Genomic DNA, 18,287 nt, shown 5'->3' on the forward strand with positions numbered 1-18,287 from the left:
TGCAAGAAGTGCAGCTCGTGTGCCTAGCGTGTTATTCGAGTTCGCTAATCAGGGGTAACGAAGGCTTGTTGAAACACAAGGGTCTGAGAGCATTTGGCCTCCCTATCAAGCACCCAAGCGTTTCACCCTGTGCTTTCTCATTCTGTTTCTTCAGTGCTGGTCCGAGCAGTACAGATAGACTGTTGCTGTAACTACATTACTGTCCACAGATACAGCATAGAACGACACCAACGTGCTAAACGTCCTTGCATTGTACGGATTTGCCGAGGAGATTAGAGGAGACTGGCTTTAATGAATGACAGGGGTGAAGCGTGCTGCTGCTCTGCACCACGGTAATACTAAGTGTATCTGCTTCGCCTGCCTGGCCGCCAAAGCACATTCACGATCTGCTGGACGGACGTTGAATAATTCTAATCCAATGGCGGACGGAAACGAAGCTCAGGGGCTGATGATGGAGAAGGAGGAGGATTGGGACGACAGTCCTATGGTCTCTGCACCAGAATCGCCGATTGATGGAAGAATAGAGATGGCTGTAGAGTTGCCTACCCAGAAGCACGCGGGACTACATTTGCACATCGATACCGCAGCGCCAATGGACAGTGAGAATGGACCAACGGTATCGCCTTTGCCAGACTCTGAGTCGTCTCCCAAGGAAGTGAACAAAGAGCATCTTGCCGCGGAAAAGGTAGCTTCTGGCGCGGAGATTCCGGATCACGGCGCAGACAAAGCAGAAAGAGTTAAAGGCCTGACTTCACCTTCACATTTGACAACGGGTACGTCGGATCAGGTCACTACTTGGATCGAGTTTCCCAGCAGACCGCCGACCGAGCCTACTTCACCCACTCACTCCTCAGTCGACGTGCACGCATTGTCTCCTGGTCTTCCCATCGAGCTTCTTGCCGGGTCGCTAGCAGAACTGCCAGCTGAGCGCCACCACGAGACTACGCCGCCTTCGTCAGAACCTGGAACATCAGTATCTGAGCGCTCAGCATTCAAGATCGATACTGCGCCGATTCGAGAAGCCAGCCGAGAAATAATTGAGTCACCACTATTGTCTACACCATCGACCGATCGCCCTTACACGCCACGGCAAACATATTCGCCAAGCTCTGACTACGGTCCCGGAATTCCACATGTACCGGTATCTCCACTGACAACGGCAGAAGCATCAGTAAGACTTTCGACCTACCGGGACAGTGTACGGGACAGTATGGCATCCATCGCGCTTTCCGAATCGAGTTTGGATTACGATCATCTGTCTCCCGAGGCAGTAGAGGAGGCTTTGTCGACACCTCGTGTAAGAGCGAGTAGGCATACAAGAAAGCCAAGCAGTTTGGAGATTCTGCAGAATATGTGGGGAGAGGATATGCGGCCAACCCTGGTAAGGCAGGGTACACTTTTCGATGCCACCAAAGACCAGGCATCACCCGTCGACCCCGAAAGCAACGTCTGGAACGAGGAGAGCACAAGTAGAGGTTTGCAGGCGCCGGTCATCACGGTTGGCAAGCGGACCAGCAGTTTGTTCGCACCCAAGCGAAGATCCGACACTTCTGGAGAGGATCTTGAGCTGGATTGGCAACAGCTAGACAAAGAAGAGCAATTGGAGAAAGGCGAGCGGGAGACTGAAGATGGCGCAGAGGACGAAAGTACTGCGTTTCTGCTTGCTCGGTTGGAGCAGGAGAACGCAAAGATTGAGTCCTTCTCGAGCTCGACGAGTTCCGTTGGTAGCCACGCGGCGGTATCGAGGCTTCGGAAAGACAGTAAACCACCTAGTATGGGTCACCTGAAGAAGCTTGTACAAGACCGCAGTGCGCCTTCGGTACGATATAGCCTTGCTCTGACACCAGGTGCAGAGATTTCGGAAGAAGTACCGGAACCGCCGCCAATGACTGAACTGGAATTCTGGGCTGCTCTTGTACAGGACTATCCTTCCACCGCTGCAAGATTACCGACTCTGGCGACAACAAAGATTCGGGGTGGTATTCCACCGCCCCTGCGTGGGGTGGTTTGGCAGTCTATGGCTGGTGCTCGTGATCGGAGTCTGGAGGACTCTTTCGAGAAGCTACAGCACGAGTCTTCTCCTTACGAGGGAATCATTAATAAGGATGTTGGGAGGTCTTTCCCAGGCGTCGAGCTGTTTCGCGATGCTGAGGGCGAAGGGCAGAAGATGCTTGGGCGTGTGCTGAAGTGTTTCTCGTTACACGACAAGGACATCGGTTACTGCCAAGGCTTGGGTTTCCTGGTTGGCCCACTTCTTATGAACATGGGCGAGCGTGAGGCCTTCTGTGTTCTGGTCAGACTGATGGAGCACTACACGCTTCGCCCATCGTTCTTGCCCAGCCTCAGTGGACTGCACATGCGCATCTTCCAATTCAGCAGCCTGCTAAAGCAACACCATTCCGCGCTTTCCGAGCATTTGACAAATATGGGTGTAGAGCCGGCGTATCTGAGCCAGTGGTTTCTGAGCTGCTTCGCTGTCACTTGTCCCCTACCCATGCTTTTCAGGATCTACGATGTCATTTTCGCAGAAGGCGCAAACGAAACAGTCATGAGGGTCGCTCTTGCTTTGATGAGGAGGAATGAGCAGCGCATGATGGAGAGCACCGAGTTCGAGGAGGTCATGCAATTGTTGCTCGGACGTGGTATATGGGACTGCTACGGGATCGACGCCGATGCCCTGGTAGACGATTTCACTTCCTTGGGTGGAATCATCACGCATGCCAGACTTGCAGAACTCGAGCGCGAGTTTGAGAAGCATGATTCTGATGCTGTTGGGCAGTCGGCTGGTTTCTTGCCGGATGTGCAGGCTGCTGCAAGCAGGTTCTTAGGACGTCTCTGGGCACCTAGCCACTCCAGCGCTAAGAGCACTAGCACACTCTCGCCTTCGACTGCCGAGAACGAAGCAGGAGGTAAGAAGAAATCCGCTGGTTTCTTGCGAAGGAGTGCCAGCAAGCAGAGCATCAGCACTCTTAACGAGTCTTCCGGCAGCGAATCGTCTTCCAATTCAGCCAGTACCTCAGCTACAGACCCGGAGATCAACGACTCAGTATCCGCCATGCGCGAAAGCCAAGCAACAGATGCGATGTCCTTCAAGTCCAAAGCAGACTCTTTGAGAACTGTATCCTTTAGCACTCCCGGTATGAGTAAGGAGGAAAAGGATATGCATGGTCAGATCGAGGACCTGCTGACGGCATTGGGAGAAATGCAGAGAGAGCAGCAGGTTCTAGCTGGTATGTTGCAGAGGGAGAGGGAGGAGCGGGGTGAAGACCAGATAGTTGTTCGGAGGCTTGTCAAGAGGTTGAGGAAGAATGACGATAGGAGTGAGGCGGATGCAGCCGGCGATAAGGATGTAGAGAAGGAACAGAGGCGACGAACCATGCCTCCACCTGCTCGAATCGAAGAGGTCGATGGCGGGACAGTGACGAAGCAGAGACCTACAAGTGTGCTACTTGCGCCTAAGAAGCCCGTGGACGAAGAGACTCTCGACGACCTTGTCGAGACTGTGCACGATCGCTTGGACACACCTACACGCTTCTCTCATTCTTTTGAGACCAAAGCACAATTACGGTCCAGTTTGACACGAACGTGCGAGCAGCTGGCTGTGGCTGAGACCAGCTCTCGCGACCTCGCCACTCGATTGGATGGTGCTGAGACTAGTCTCGCAGCCTTCACGACCGAGTCTGAAGACCTTCGAAGTGAGGTCAAGGAGTTGAGAGTCAGAGTCAACGAGGAGTTCAAGGCAAGGCAAAAGCTTGAGCATACTATCAGTAATCTCAGAGCTGAAGCGAGGTCGATTGAGCGCAAAGAACGAGAAAGGGTGGCTAGAGCAGAGAGCGGGCAGGACGCTCCAGCTACAGGCTCGAAGAGAGATAGCATGGCTCTTGCGGGTCCAGGCGGACTGAAACGCACCGAGAGCTTCAATGGCGTTGCAACAGGCGATCGTGCTAGTGGGCTCAGAGAGCTGAGACTTGTGCGACGAGAGTCCACGTCAAGCATTCACAGCCTGCGCGCTCCACGAGCACCGCGACCCACTCTACCAGAGATCAGCATTCAGACACAGTCACCAGTTGATCTGGCCGCCAGTCCACCTCACTCAGCAACGGAAGACACTGGCTCGCCTCTACGTCCGATGAGCATCGTGCAGGACCCGCTCACCCCAATATCTGCCCCTACACCGACCACACAACTACTAGAAACACCCCTCTCTGCTGCTACACTAACCTTAGGCACTGGTCTCGCAGTCCCACAGCCCACAGCTATGTGGCATGCCCGCACCTCTTCCCTCGCCACCCGCGAGGTCTTCAGTACACCCGAGCACTCCGCCGTCCCTGAAGAGGCACTCCTACTTGAACTCGTGAACGCCAAGACCAGCGAAGCTACTTCTCGCGCCGAAGCAGAGGAGTCGCGCCGCGCTCTTACGCTTTCGAATAGACGGCATGAGCAAATGCTAGCAGCACTACAAGGACAGATCGAGGCGGCTAACGCTTCAGCAAATGCTGCACGACTTGAGGCTACAGCCGCTAGAGCTGCAGCGGACGGGTACAAACTTGAGGCTGAGGCTGCGCAAGCCGCCATTGCGGCGGGAAGCGGTGGCTACAGTGGTTTGAGTGTGCCGAATACGCCAGCGACTTATGATGGCGATACTCGCAGCTTCGGCTCGACTAGCGAAACGGTCACTCCTGTTGAGAAGGGTCCGGAGGTGCCACCAAAGGAGAAGGCAGTAGTTGCTGGAAGTGCTAGCAGCGGTGGAGGCTGGTTCTGGAATCGGCGTTCGCCATCGACTACCATCAAGGTTGCGGTCACGCCACCTGCTGTTGAGTAGGATTCGAACGAATGAGTGGAAGATGTACTGCTTGCTCCACCTCATAGCGTTCTAAACGCCATACCGTTTTGACTCATAGCTTGATAGCTAGACATTTGTGTATGTAGAGGCATAGCTAACACGTCAGCATGTATGAGATAGCCAGGCAATGTACCAAAGGGCACAAGAACTCGCATCATCTGCTGGCTGTTGTGAAAAGAACATTATGTTATTGTACCTATGTATTTCCATTTCTCCGACGCTAGCACAGAGATATAGAAGACCATAGCCACGCTACACCGCACAAGACCACCTCCTTCACGCTCTCCAAGTCTACTATCTTTCCTTGCCTTTAAAGCTCCATGATACCAGCAACTAAAACAACGGCCATGGCAATATAGCTCTGCGCAGCAGAGAAGCTGCTTGCAGCACCGTTGTATGGAGCGGGAGGTGCAGGTGTGGTACCCTTTGGTGGTGCGGGCGATACGGGGGCCGGCATGGCTGGCGCAGCAGCTGGTACCGAAGGAGCAGCTGGCATTGAGGGAGCTGGGGCTGGCAGAGAGGGAGCTGGGGCTGGCAGAGAGGGAGCTGGGGCTGGCGGAGAGGGCGCCACGGCGGGGACAGATGGAATCGATGGCATGGATGGAGCAACGACTGGTGCTGAAGGAGCTCCGGCGGCCTCCGTTTCCGTCACGGCCTCGGTCACGTATGTAGTCGTCTTGCCATGCATGACTGTAGTGGAAGTCTGCGGCGTAACGATAGCTGGTGGCGGGATGATCGTCACTTGCGAGCTAGAGATGGGAGCCGTGACGGTAGTGTCGTACGTGACATAAGCCGTGGACTTGTGCTTCAGCGTGATAGTAGCTGTGGTTGTTGGTGGAAGAACGATGACAGGAGTCGTGCCGTTGATTTGCTCGGAGCCGGTAGATGTGGAGCCACCAAACGTGATGGTCGTGTTGACGAAGCCTGTGATGGTGGTGCTGGGTGTGACGATCATTTTTGTGTACGTCGTGCAATTCTTGCTGGAAGTGATGACTGATGGTGCCGTGGAAGTCGAGCAGTTGACCGAATTGAGCTTGCTGGACATCGTGCTGCTGACTGGCAGAGTAGTGTTTGTCCATATCGGTACAGAGTTAGACTTGGAACTGGGCTTGGTCGTGCAGTTCGAAGAGCTCGTGGTTGTAGTGACGGGCTTAGTGATAGTACAAGGACCTTCCATGACCGTCAGGGTGGTCGGCTTGTGAACCGTAATCGTGGTGTTGTTAATCTTGATCGTCGTAGACGAAAGACAGAAAGTCGTGAAGCCCGTTACGACTTCGGTGGTGTAGACTGGAGCGTTGAACCAGTACGATGTGCTAGCGTTGGCGGACTTGGTTGATGTCGTGGAGTGCGGTTTGGATCCGGTACAGGCGCCTGTTCCTGCGGCTATGCCATTATGCGAGCAGGCCTGAGTATAAGTGACCAGGAGGGCGGTGATGGCAGCGAGCGTGAATCTCATCTTTGCGATGGTTGTGGGGATGCAACGAACGAGTGTGCTTGGTGGTGAAGGAGGGAAAGGGAGAGAAGCGAAGGAGAGGCAGAAGAGGGAGTCTGAGGGAGGAGTACTACCATGTTCTCCTCGACAGTTCTTACTTGTCACATGGTAAGCCAGCAATGATGAAGCGGAAGGTCATCATGGTTGAACAATGTGGTCCGGACTAAAATCCATCTTGGCTTGGGCACGAATAAGAAGGATGGTGTTGCTGACCGGCTTCGCCCATCGTACGATGGCTTCAGTAGTTGGAAACTTGTAGTACGGACGATTCGTGGAGCACCCAGTCATATTCAAAAGCATAGAGCTCGAAGTAATAAATGCACACAGCGAATCTGTGTACTCGTACATGTCAGCAATAATTCCTTGGTCATGGGCAGTCGTCCACTAACGGCTGTACCCTCAACAGCACCACCAGGATTCCCTTCGACCAGTCAAAAGCGCGCTCAATTCCAGGGGTTCTTCTCGATGAGTGGAGCTTCGTCCCGTCTTGCCATGGTCTCCAAACAATCATTTCGTAGTTCACCAGACTCCTTGTATGCTGTAATCTGTTACATCCATCTCTGGGGAAAAGATGGCCTTGCCCTCCCATTGCGTACACGCCCACCTGGGTATCGTCAAAAGAATCCAATCGCACCATCACGCATGTATGCATAACCACCATCCCACCATCCCATCCATATCTACCGCATCTCGCAAGCTCATCTCCCGATCCACACTGCTCTCAAGGTATCTAAATCTAAGTCCTCTGATTGAAGAACCAACTCCCTCTCTTCCCACCCTGATTCCCATCCGAACTCCCCGGCGCAGCCTGCAAACCCGCAAACGTAGGAACCATCTGCGAGCTCCCCTGTCCCTCACCACCTCCACCGCCACGGAGGGGCTTAGCAATTCGTCCACCAAAAGGATTCGAGTTCGCGAAAGGACCACCAGCACCACCAGAGGAATTATGATGAGAAGGCAGCCCACGTGTCGAACCGCTCTTGGCCGCTTCTAGTCGTTCTTTGACGGCTAGGAGTTGTGATTCGAATCTATCGCACACATTAGCACAGTCCTTGTCACCACGGTTGTGGATCTTGGCGGATACGTACTTGTGATTAGCCACCATAAGCTTCTCCTGACTCTCGCCCACCAACGCCTCCAGACCCCGGATCCTCTCGCCCCTAGCCACCAACTTCCTCTCAGCAATCGCAACCTCCTTCTTCAACCCGGCATTCTGCTCCACCAGCTGTCTTTGCACGAGTGTAAGCTGTTCCAGGTTCCGTTCCAGAAACGCCAGTTTCTTCTGCTGTTGCTTGCTATTACTCGATCGAAGGATAGAGTTATATTGCTCGCGCGTAGAATCGAGAGAGATCTCCAGCTCAACGACCCGTTCGCATCGGTTCTGCAGATCGCGCATCAAGCTCTTCTTGATCGTGTCAAAGTCCGATAGGCTCTTATTGAGATTATTGCCGTTCGCAGTCGTGCCATTGGTGTGAGATTTCCTTAATCCCTCAAGCTCATCCCTCAACCTCAAATTCTCCTCCTGCTGTCGCTTGTGCGACAAGCCCAGATCCGAACCATCGGGTCCCTGTTCCTGCTGCGCCGCGAGAGAGTCGTAGAGGTTGCGTTTCACTTCCTCCACATCACCTTCACTCAGATTCTTCTCCAGCACGGCCTGGTAATCCCGTTGAGCCTGCGCGAGTTTCTGCTCAAGAAGAGCAGTGTTCGCCGCATCGCCACCACTGTCCGCATGACTGTTCGCAACGCCGCCGATCTCAGCCTGCCTCACAAGCCCTTGCGTCTCCAGCAGCCTCTCCTTCAAAGCATGCAGCTCATCCGGCGCGGCCGCCTCGCCACCTTCCGATATCTCGAGCAGATTCTCGACTTGCTGGATCATAGACCGGACATGGACCTCACCATGACTCATCCCACCATCACCAAGATCGAACCCAGCCATCATCTGCGCCATCCTCTCCTTCTTCAGCCTCTCCCTCTCATCCTCCTGTTGCGCGGAACTCTGCGCATTCATCTTGGCGTCCAAGAGCTGGTGCTTTACTTCATCCAATTCGCTCGTAAGCTCTGTATTAGCCTCCTTTAGCGAGTCCATCGTGATACTAGCTTCCTTGGTCTCGAAATTGACTTTCTCGATTTGCATCTTCAGACCCTCGGTTTCACCTTGCAGTTTCTCGTTCGTGCGAGAGGTCGTAGCGTGAAGGGTGCGAATTTCTTGCAGTTCGGTGCGAGCTTGTTGGAGAGCTTGCTCGGCGGCTGCGAGAGTGGTTTCGCGCTCGGTCAATTGATCTTGGAGTTCATTTTCGCGTTTCAGGAACTCCTCCTTCTCGTCCTTGTCCATGGGTATTGTAGGTGTGCCCGCGCGCTCGATGTCCATCCTGCTGTCGGGTCTTGGTGTGCTGGGCGTCTCATTGCTAGAGCGTAGTCGACTAGGTGTAGCAGACCTCGGTGGCTCTGGTCGTGATGCTTTCCCCATATCCTTGATCGCAGGCGTCCATTGCTCTTTGGGTACAGACTCGCCCTTCCGCCAATTGCCGACCTCACCCTCCAGCGAAGAGATATATTGCTCGAACGTCTGGACCTGTGTCTGTGCCTTCTTGAGTAAGGCTTTAAGCTGAGCAGGTGAAAGCTCCTCGTTGATCTTGGCCTTCTGTTTGATGGTCTTCGCTCGCTCACCAAACCGCAGTGTAGAGACCGTCTCGGAATCGTTGTAGCTGCTAGGCGAGCAATTGATGATCAGTGTAGTCCGCGAGTTACCGCCAAGCGACTCTTGCAGGATGCGTGTGAGCTTGCTGTCTCGGTATGGGATGTGCGAGCTCTTTCCGTCAGATAGAGCATTGATGACCATGCCCAGTGCAGAAAGCGACTTATTGATCTTCTTGGCCTCCTCCAATGTCTGACCAGAAGCACCGGTCTTCCCGACCTTCTCCGAACCAGCCAAATCAACCAAGAACAACCTTCCAGATCTTGCGGAGCCTGTCTCAATATTCTTCTGTCCAATCTCGACCACAAAAATTGAATGCGATCGCGAAGATTCCTGATTCATGTTTGTTGAGGCCACAGCTCTTGCATTGCCACCAATCTCCAGCACTTTATAAACATCCTCCGTCGAGCCGACATAGACCTCGCTCAGACCCTTGACATATACGCCTCTCTTCTGGTCCTCATGTATAGGCAAATTGTCGTTCTGCGGTTGGAGTAGATCGCGGATCTTCTCCATGTAGATCTCCATATAAGCCACTCGCACCGTGAACTCGATGCTGCCGTCGCTTCGCAGGATGCTGTCGAAAATCTGTTCCACGATTCGAGGGATGATACCTTTGCCGTTGTTGTCGTCCAGATCTCCACCACCCATCATGGTATACGTCTTTCCTGATCCCGTCTGCCCATAGGCGAAGACAGTCCCGTTATACCCAGCCAGAACATCGTCGACAGTGCTGCGGATGGAGTAATCGAAGACATCATGTTGAGGTGTGTTGGTAGGAAAGACGCGATCGAAGGTGAAAGCACCGGAAGCTTCTTTGCTTGTGATGGTACATGTCTCTTCGCTCGAGAACTCGACGACCTGTTCGCTACCAGCTGCCACTTCGATCTTGTTCTGCGGTCGGAAGCGAGCGACGACCTTGATCGTGTTGGCTGTAGACATCTTGAGCGAGTGGAAGTGGTCCTGGAAGTGGTCCTGGTCGTGATGTACGTTTCCGTGTTTCGGCCAGTATGAAGATCAGGGATTCCTGTGCTCCCAGCTACCGGCCCAAACCGTAGTGATCGAACGTACAGAATACCACGAAGGGAGATGAGGACCAGCCAGAAGTCGCCCAGCGAAAGTGATTCGTGTCCACAGCTGTATGCACATTCACGAGGAGCCGTCACACATCACACATCCAACGCTCGTGTTTATCGCATCACCAAGCCAGCGCAATTCCGCCGAACTTGACCCGGTCCCTGCATAAGCGCGAACCACTCTTTCGCTTGTGCATTCAGTGTGCCTCTGTTGTATATACGATATATACCTCTCGAATTTCCTAAGTGCCAGCTTCATCCTGCCAAATAGCCACCAGGGAGAACTCTCCAGCAACCTCAGATCAACATGAAGTGTCAATTTCTTAATCTAGGAGCGGTTGACAGGATTGATCTGCTCCAGCCAAGCAGTCAACGGAGCTAGACTGTAAGTCTGAGCTCGCGGCATATGATAGATGAATTGCATCTTTTCGTACCAAGCCGGATCATGGTTGACGAGAGGGCTGTAGAGATTGAGAAGGATATCATCAGTTTGAGCTTCCGGAGTCATGATGCAGAACTATTTCAGTACATGGACCGTGTGGCGAGCGAAAGATAGGCAGAACGAAAGCGCCTTGCTGTTGCATACACCAAGACCGCACCTACTGGCAATGACTCTTGCCAGGTTTTGCGTGTTTGTAACATACAATCATAACACTCTCTTGAAACGGGGAGCCATAACGGCCCGAAAAGGAGACGCATCAACGCTGACCAAGAGCCAATAGGGAATGGTTTCTGCAGAGGTTATACAGCATCATCTACGTGGCACGCACGCTTCTCGCACCGCATATATCATTGGGGAAGGGCGGACATTGTATAAGAGATTCAGACGTGAGTAAGTATGTATCATTATGTCGTTACGCTCCCTCGAAGCTATCTGGGTATGTACGTGATACATAGATGGCAAGCAGTATATCTCGCATATTCCTGTCCAGCAAGATCTCTCAGCACCAGCAGGACACAATCAACACAACGTCGGCCGTTGAACCGTATCGTAAGCATTAAATATGCTGGGGATACGGTCCCTGGATCAGATTTCGACCAATTCCTTCCAGAGATCCCCTTTCAACCCTCCCTCCTCAACCGCCCAACCAAAGCCCGATGCCCCCAAACATCACAAAGCTGACACTCATACCTCTCCCTCCCCAAATCCCCAGGGACCGCCTCCCCCATACATCTCACATGCTGCCAAACCCCACACCCGGGTCCATCACAACACACCATCTGCCCTCCATCATCGTCCCTCGCACCACAGACACAGCGTACCGAATCCTCTTCTTCGCCTCGAGGGAAATTGGCGCGGGAGAAGAATTCGGGTGGGAAGTCGGGGGCGCGGGCATCTTTGCTGTATTTGCGTGGGGCGGTGCCTGAGGAGGCGGCAGTGGTGGCTGCACGGGCGGCTTGGAGCGTGGCTTTGTGGGCGGCTAGGAGGCGGTCGTAGCGGAGGGTGGCGGCTTGGGTTGCTTCTGCTTTGGTCTCGGGGAGGGCGGTGCCGGCTATGACTGCTTCGAGGTGGGACTTCGTTGCCGAGCCACGACGTTTGGCAGGCGCGGAGGTTGCTACTTTTGCGTTTGCTGCACTCTTTGATTTCAACTTCCTCTCCTTGGGGGCCTGTACTTCGGGCTCAGGGGTTCCAGCTTGGGACGAGGTTTGAGAGGGATTACGTGGTCCAAGGAGCTTGAACTTCTTCTTCGATCCCTGCTGGTCATCCATTGATGAAGTCTCGCTCGGAGCTTGACCCCCGCCATCGACTACACTGTCCGTCGGCTCCGGCTCCGGCGTCTCCGCCTTTCGCTTCGTGCCACGCTTCTGCTTCACCGGAAAATGCATACCACGACCAGCCAGAGCCGAAGTATTCCTAGATGCGTACAAGTTCCGTGACGTAGCTGGATTTGCCGAGGTGAGATTGTCCATGATGTGGTGGATGAGCTCGGATTGATACATATTGGCCACTGATGGGGAGGAGAAACGCTTCACGCCGAGTGGCGAAGATTGGAAGGCGCTAGTTGCCAGTGTAAACATGTCGTTGATGGGTGAGCTATTCGTTGGCCTGGTCAATGATGTGCTTGCTCCGATGTATTGGTTTTGGAATGGAGATCTTGAGCGAGCGCGAGTTTGCTCGTCTACGCTAGTGGCATTGTTTGCCGCATGTGTCAGGTGCGTGGGCGTGTCTTGGACTTTCTTTGACTGATCAATCTCAGCTAGGCTTGACACAGCGTTCTCAGTCAGATCTTTAACGGTAGTAGCTGGTATATGGGCCGGCAGACTGGTAGCTCTTCTGTTCCTTGCGCGAGATGCACGACGTACTGGCGTCCACTCCTCGGCTGGATAGCTGCGGAAAGAGTCGATCGTGTCCGTATTCTCAGTCGTTGGCAATGGCAGAAGAGGTTCCATGTACTTCAGCATTTCCCTGCGGCGAATGTTTTGGATGGAGAGCGCAGGCTCATCACTGTGAAAGATAATGTTGGCGTCACGCCTCGCAATGGGAACCAGGCCGTTGATCTGCTTGTAGTCCGGATGGACGCTGAGATAGTAGACACGGCGCTTAGTGTACTCTTCCTTGGTGTAGCGGTCGTTGAGGACTAGGCCTCCACGTTCTGCAGCGAGTGTGGCTTGCATATTGGCTGAATACGGGTGAATTCTTGTTATCGGACTCTGCTTTGAGTCGAGACGATGTCTGCAGGCTGCGTCGTATGGCTTTCGAAGTGACCTGCACTATGGTAAAGCTGCAGTACTTGTTCGGGTAGCGATGTTTGCGATCCTTGCTGGGGTCTTTGTGTTGGCAATGTTGTTGTAGAGAAGATGGAAGCTGTTGCATCTCGCAAGACGGGTTATGAGTGTGAAGTGTGAATAATAGGAAGCTCCAACAATAAGCCGTGAATAGGTCGATTGTGTACAGGGTGAAGTGAGGTTCCTGCGCGGAAGCCAAGCGTAAGGATTCGCCCATACTTGCCTCTTGCCCGCCCAGCAGCAGATGGATATGCTGATATTCACGTCCACATCCTACCACAGAGCTTTCACAAATGTGAGAGTGGTGTTGCTATATGGAAGATAATGTATTGCATTGGACAGTGCCGTGTACTCCAGCCAAGGTAATAACGTGAGACGGTGAGATCTGCACTCGTCTTCGCTCGAGGGTAGTGACTCCTGGTGGAAGTGCGATAGATAGTGCGAAGCTCTCGGTCAAGAGCGCTCTGTGACGACGATCGTGAGTAGATAGGCATGGCTGTCTCAGAGACAGTGCTCATGTTGTCTCGCTTTTCTTCATGTCGTGTCACACACCCGATCTGCTGCACGGTAAGCAAGACGTCAGCATGAATGATTCAGCATAGGCGAGGTTGGCCAGGACAGGAAGCCGACGCGAGCTGGGGACAATCAGTGAAAGAGTGGTAGTCAAGCCCGGCTGGTTATATATCGTGAACGATGCCGCTGGCCTGCATCCCGAGTTCCTTTCGATTTCTTCTTCCCATGGAATTAGAAGTGCTCGCCTCTGACCGTGAATGAGGAACGGTCATCAATCCCTGCTCTTAGGACGGTACCAGCCAACATCAGCCATGGGCACGGTGAGGTGGGCAAACACGACCTGGCTGCTGGTGAAAGAAAATGTGATCATGCACAACTGCCGTTGATCTTCCTCACACCTCGGTCAACCAAAAGGCTTATGGCAGCGGTAACACAGCCCTAAAGTCAGATCGCTTCGAGACTTCAAGCTCTGCGCCGAAGATGCTTGCGGCACATGGGCGACACGCCATCAGAAACCTTCGCAAACTCTATCAATACGGTACGCATGAGGCTCCTATCTAAATCGAAGAGACGGATCTCGACGAGTCAGTGGCGCCTGTTCCAGCTGTTCCAGGCCATACGAGAAGAGCATCACTAGCGCGTAGAAAGTCTTCGGCAATGCACAATCGATCCTTTGCCGCAGCATCCTAGCGCCAAGTACGACCCGGGCGCTCACTAAGAACGCACGGCTATGCATCTGCCATCTCTGCCAACCGAAGCAGAAATGCCGTCCAACACTTCCGAACAACTGCATCTGAACCTCCCCGCAACCAACAACCCATGGATTATGGAGCTGACCCCACGATCTCCAACGAGGCGTCTTCTCCAAACGCGACCAACCCCCAGATTGCGCTAGCTCTACAGCAGAGGCGTTGTCGTTGTCGTCAATGTTCCTCGAATGGCAGAAGCCGACAGGTTGGTCCCGACCGAGCTTCCACACGCCAGGCCTTTTCAGGAGCTCCACCCTGGCCTTTCTTGCTTGCGGGAAGGGTCTCGTACCAAGCGTGACCTTTGCGGCGCGTGGAAAGCATGTGGGTTACGAGATGCTCCACGCGAGAATGATCTGCCTATATGAAGGCCCCGTTCTTCCACTCAACCAACGCAAAGGCGATTTTTTCCCGCCCTCCCTGTTTCATTCTTTGCGATCGACTTCCATTGCGCTTTGCTGTAGCGCATAACTATTCACAAGCAGAGCGCTCTGCAGCGCAATATTCGCTTGAGGATTCGTCTCGACGTCCGTCGATATAATATCGCTATCGTCCGTTTGAACGAGGCTTCAAGAGAACTCAACGACCTTCCTTCTGCTTCGGCAGAACACATCACGGCAAGATGGAGATGAACTACGATGAAGCGGTGCGTAGCAGAGTCGTGCGCGTAAATGGTCACCATCTAACATCATACAGGAGCTCCACCAGCTCGAGCAGGAGCTCCACACCGAGATCTTGCCTGGTACAGAGATCATGGCAGACGTCGGCACCCATCATTTCGTCAAAGGCGGCTCTCACGTCCTTGTCCCACAGCCATCTGCGGATCCCCACGACCCATTGAACTGGTCACCTTTCTGGAAAGGCCTCACAATCGCTGCCTCGACTAGTGTATCCTTCACACAAGGTTTTGGTCCGCTTGCATTGGCACCCATGTTTGGCTACTACATCAAGGATTTTGACTCGAATCTTCCTGATGTAGTCAAGTTTACTGGTGTGGCTATCTTGGTCCTCGGATTCAGCAACTTCATCTGGTAGGTCGTTCGAGAAATGCTACTCGGAAGCATTATGCTACAGTTCAGCTGACAGCAGTACTACAGGGTCCCACTCAGCACATCCTTTGGCCGTCGACCAGTCTATATCGCCTCCCAGATCATCTGCCTCGTTTCCTCAATCTGGCGCGGTGTCGCGAAAGATTACAGCTCGTTCATGGGTGCTTGCATTCTCAACGGTATCGGAGCGGGTCCAGCTGAAACCATTCAGCCAGCTGTGATTGCAGATATCTTCTTCCTTCACGATCGTGGTTTCTGGAATACTGTGTACTGGGTGTTCTACATGGGATCCTTGATGGTCGGACCAATCATTTCTGGTTCCATGGCTCTGCACGTCGGCTGGCGTAGCTTCTGGTGGTTTAACACGGCCCTCATCGCGCTCTCGCTAATCATGGTCATCTTCATGTTCCCGGAGACCAGATGGCATCGTCTCCACCCGGACGAGGTGGTCAAGAACCTGCGACAAACCACTAAACAAGCATCGCCAGCTGGCTCAACGGAGAAGGTGCACCCAACCGAAGCCACGGAAGATCCAGAGAAGTTCGGCGACCCGGTCCACCAAATTCCAACCCACGGTACCATGCCAGACCTTTCCGCCACCGCAACAGCAGATCGCGATCCGTATCTCGGCACGGGCAAGCCCAGCAAAGCCCAATGGCGACTCTTCACCCCAAACGCCACACCTTTCAAGTCCATCCTTCTCGACCTCTGGATCCCGTGGAAGCTGTTCGCCTTCCCAATCGTGGAATTCTCCGCCTTTGTCGTCTCTTGGTCCTGCAGCTCCTTCTTGACGCTGAACCTGACGCAAACGCAAAATTTCGCCGCGCCGCCATACAACTTCAACTCTCAGGACATCGGTTTCATGAACTTTGCCATTCTCATTGGTGCCATGATCGGTCTCGCGACTGCGGGACCTTTCAGCGATTGGGTATCTGCGCGCGCCACTCGCAAGAACCGTGGTATTCGTGAGCCGGAGATGAGGCTGACGGCCATGATTCCTTACGTCCTCATCATGATGCTGGGCAACTTCGTTGTGGCTTTCGGATACCAGAACAAATGGCCATGGCAAGCTATCGTCGTTATCGGCTTCACGTGTGCTGGTATTCAGGTCGCCGCTCTGCCTGCCATGGTGACGACTTACGCCGTTGACTCGTACAAACCTGTTGCTGGATCGCTCATGGTTGCCATTACAGTCAACAAGAACGTTTGGGGTTATGGATTCTCTGAATTCATCACCAAGTGGATCGAGAAGAGTGGTTGTAAGTCGATCTACAGTGTAAACATTTAGACGGGACACGAGTGGATGCTAACGATCGCTTTTAGATGTGCCACCGATCATGACCAACATGTCGCTCATCACCCTTTGGTGCTTGTTCGGCGTCGTGTTCTTCTACTTCGGCAAGACATTCCGTCGCTGGTCCAAGAACAGCTCTGTCCACAAGATGTAAATGGCATCTGTTTACTTCCTCTATATCCAGGAGAACATCTGAGGAGCACTGTACTTATTCAGGTAATCTTACATTTGTGAATGAGAACATATTCAACATCTTAAAGAACTATGGCCATCGTGAACTCAATGCTACAACCCTACATTTGACTCCTGCCAATGCTTCTTACAGTGGGATTACACCCGCAAGGCGAGGGTTGAAATCAGGCACCGATTGGACAACGCTTCAGCTCCTCAGTATGGTCCTCAAAATTGCTCTTTGCCAGCCCTCATGATCATCTGAAAGATCTTCAGATCCTCTGCCGCGTCCTCGACAGTGGTCTTCACCTTCTTGCCGCCTTCGGTCACAAGAGCATACAGCTCCTTCATCTCGAGCGTGTACGGGTCCTCGTACGTCTTCCGCACTACACGAGTCTGCAAACCACCATCCACATTCTCTCGTACGGTCATCGTGATGGGCAGACCTTTGATATAAGGAGTATCGTACTGAACTGTGACTTGCTTGCCTTTGCTGTAGACTTCTAGATGGGCGTCGAAACGTGGTATGTCATCAATTCCGGACTCATAGCTTACGGCGAAGCCCTTGTATTGGAAGAGAACGCTAGCACGATGTCAGTAGTCGGCGTGGATAATCAAAAGACAGGTACGCACTTCCAGAAGGGCGTGTCAGCGTTGAGTGAACAGCCTAGCACTTTTGGAGGCATGCCTAGGGCCTCTCGCATCACACTCAAATCATGGGAACCTAGACCTCCGAGCAGGAACCATAGAGTCGAGGTCTGCTCTGTCACAGGAATGCCCAAATCTTCTTGCAACCCCTGATGTAGCCAGTCCTCTTTGGCCTTTTCGAGAGCCTTGCTATCCTGATCGGAGTAATCGGAAAACTTCTTCGGAAAGATGCCTGACTGGTCGATGAACATGGCATTCCGTCCAATAATGTCTCGGACTCTGGCATAGGTGATCTTCTCTATGCCACCGATCTCCTCAACAGCATCCAGAAAAGCGGTGGCGTACCGTCGCATATAGCCTACCATAACGGTGCCTTTTGATGCCTTCTCTGCATCGATAAGTAGCTTCACGTCCCGATTATTCATCGCCATTGGCTTTTCAATGAAAGCGATCTTGTCATTTTGTAAGGCCAGTATAGCGTGAGGGACATGATATTCGTTGGCATTGATGACGAAGACCACGTCCACGTCTGGAGAGGAGCACACTTCCTCGGCGCTCTGCGTGAGCTTTGGTCGAGCAGATCCAGCAACCTTGGTCTCGCAGTGCTTCAAGGCCCCGGGAGAGGTGTCGCATAGGTACGTGATGGTAAAGTACGCGTTGAGATTGGTGAGGGTCAGTATGTGAACAGTCTGTGCCACCTCGCCACAGCCAATGATGCCTACACGGACTATGCGTCTTGAGGTAGACATAGTACTTATGTCGGCCTTGTGTCCGTGGGATGGAGTGTGTTCAAGAGCGTCCCTCAAGGAAGAGCTGACCGAAATGGCGTTTTACCTACCTGTTGGTGGCTGGCCGATCTCGCGGGAGGGACCGAGAATAATTATGCTATGGTACCTACATTGTGGATTTCTCGAGCAATCAGTGAATACGATTGTCCTGTATTCAGAGTGATGCCTCGTCCAAGCACTGGATCCCGTTTAGCCAGAGGACAGTCCAGTCTACAGGCACCACCGAGAAGCTTTCGTGTTTCGCT

General features: G+C 53.2%; 6 protein-coding genes across 6 annotated transcripts; 2 read left to right on the forward strand and 4 right to left on the reverse strand.

Moving 5' to 3' along the window:
• Window positions 1-418: 418 nt before the first annotated feature.
• LTS14_007837 (uncharacterized protein) lies at window positions 419-4,822 on the forward strand (the record flags this gene model as incomplete). Its single annotated transcript, XM_064840526.1, has 2 exons — window positions 419-1,297; window positions 1,349-4,822. 2 exons carry the CDS (start codon window positions 419-421, stop codon window positions 4,820-4,822), a joined length of 4,353 nt encoding a protein of 1,450 aa, XP_064691976.1.
• Window positions 4,823-5,153: 331 nt separating this feature from the next.
• On the reverse strand, window positions 5,154-6,299 carry LTS14_007838 (uncharacterized protein; the record flags this gene model as incomplete). Its single annotated transcript, XM_064840527.1, has 1 exon — window positions 5,154-6,299. The coding sequence occupies one exon, from the start codon at window positions 6,297-6,299 to the stop codon at window positions 5,154-5,156; it is 1,146 nt and encodes a 381-aa protein (XP_064691977.1).
• A 772-nt stretch (window positions 6,300-7,071) lies between these two features.
• On the reverse strand, window positions 7,072-9,972 carry LTS14_007839 (uncharacterized protein; the record flags this gene model as incomplete). Its single annotated transcript, XM_064840528.1, has 2 exons — window positions 7,072-7,363; window positions 7,424-9,972. The coding sequence occupies 2 exons, from the start codon at window positions 9,970-9,972 to the stop codon at window positions 7,072-7,074; spliced, it is 2,841 nt and encodes a 946-aa protein (XP_064691978.1).
• A 462-nt stretch (window positions 9,973-10,434) lies between these two features.
• On the reverse strand, window positions 10,435-12,722 carry LTS14_007840 (uncharacterized protein; the record flags this gene model as incomplete). Its single annotated transcript, XM_064840529.1, has 2 exons — window positions 10,435-10,623; window positions 11,325-12,722. The coding sequence occupies 2 exons, from the start codon at window positions 12,720-12,722 to the stop codon at window positions 10,435-10,437; spliced, it is 1,587 nt and encodes a 528-aa protein (XP_064691979.1).
• Window positions 12,723-14,714: 1,992 nt separating this feature from the next.
• On the forward strand, window positions 14,715-16,589 carry LTS14_007841 (uncharacterized protein; the record flags this gene model as incomplete). The annotated part of the gene is made up of 4 exons (XM_064840530.1): window positions 14,715-14,738; window positions 14,789-15,123; window positions 15,190-16,400; window positions 16,465-16,589. The coding sequence occupies 4 exons, from the start codon at window positions 14,715-14,717 to the stop codon at window positions 16,587-16,589; spliced, it is 1,695 nt and encodes a 564-aa protein (XP_064691980.1).
• A 245-nt stretch (window positions 16,590-16,834) lies between these two features.
• On the reverse strand, window positions 16,835-18,003 carry LTS14_007842 (uncharacterized protein; the record flags this gene model as incomplete). The annotated part of the gene is made up of 2 exons (XM_064840531.1): window positions 16,835-17,189; window positions 17,240-18,003. The coding sequence occupies 2 exons, from the start codon at window positions 18,001-18,003 to the stop codon at window positions 16,835-16,837; spliced, it is 1,119 nt and encodes a 372-aa protein (XP_064691981.1).
• Window positions 18,004-18,287: the final 284 nt, after the last annotated feature.

This window comes from Recurvomyces mirabilis (assembly GCF_035927965.1).
Source record: "Recurvomyces mirabilis strain CCFEE 5264 chromosome Unknown scaffold_22, whole genome shotgun sequence".
In the NCBI taxonomy this organism is placed as follows: domain Eukaryota; kingdom Fungi; phylum Ascomycota; class Dothideomycetes; order Mycosphaerellales; family Teratosphaeriaceae; genus Recurvomyces; species Recurvomyces mirabilis.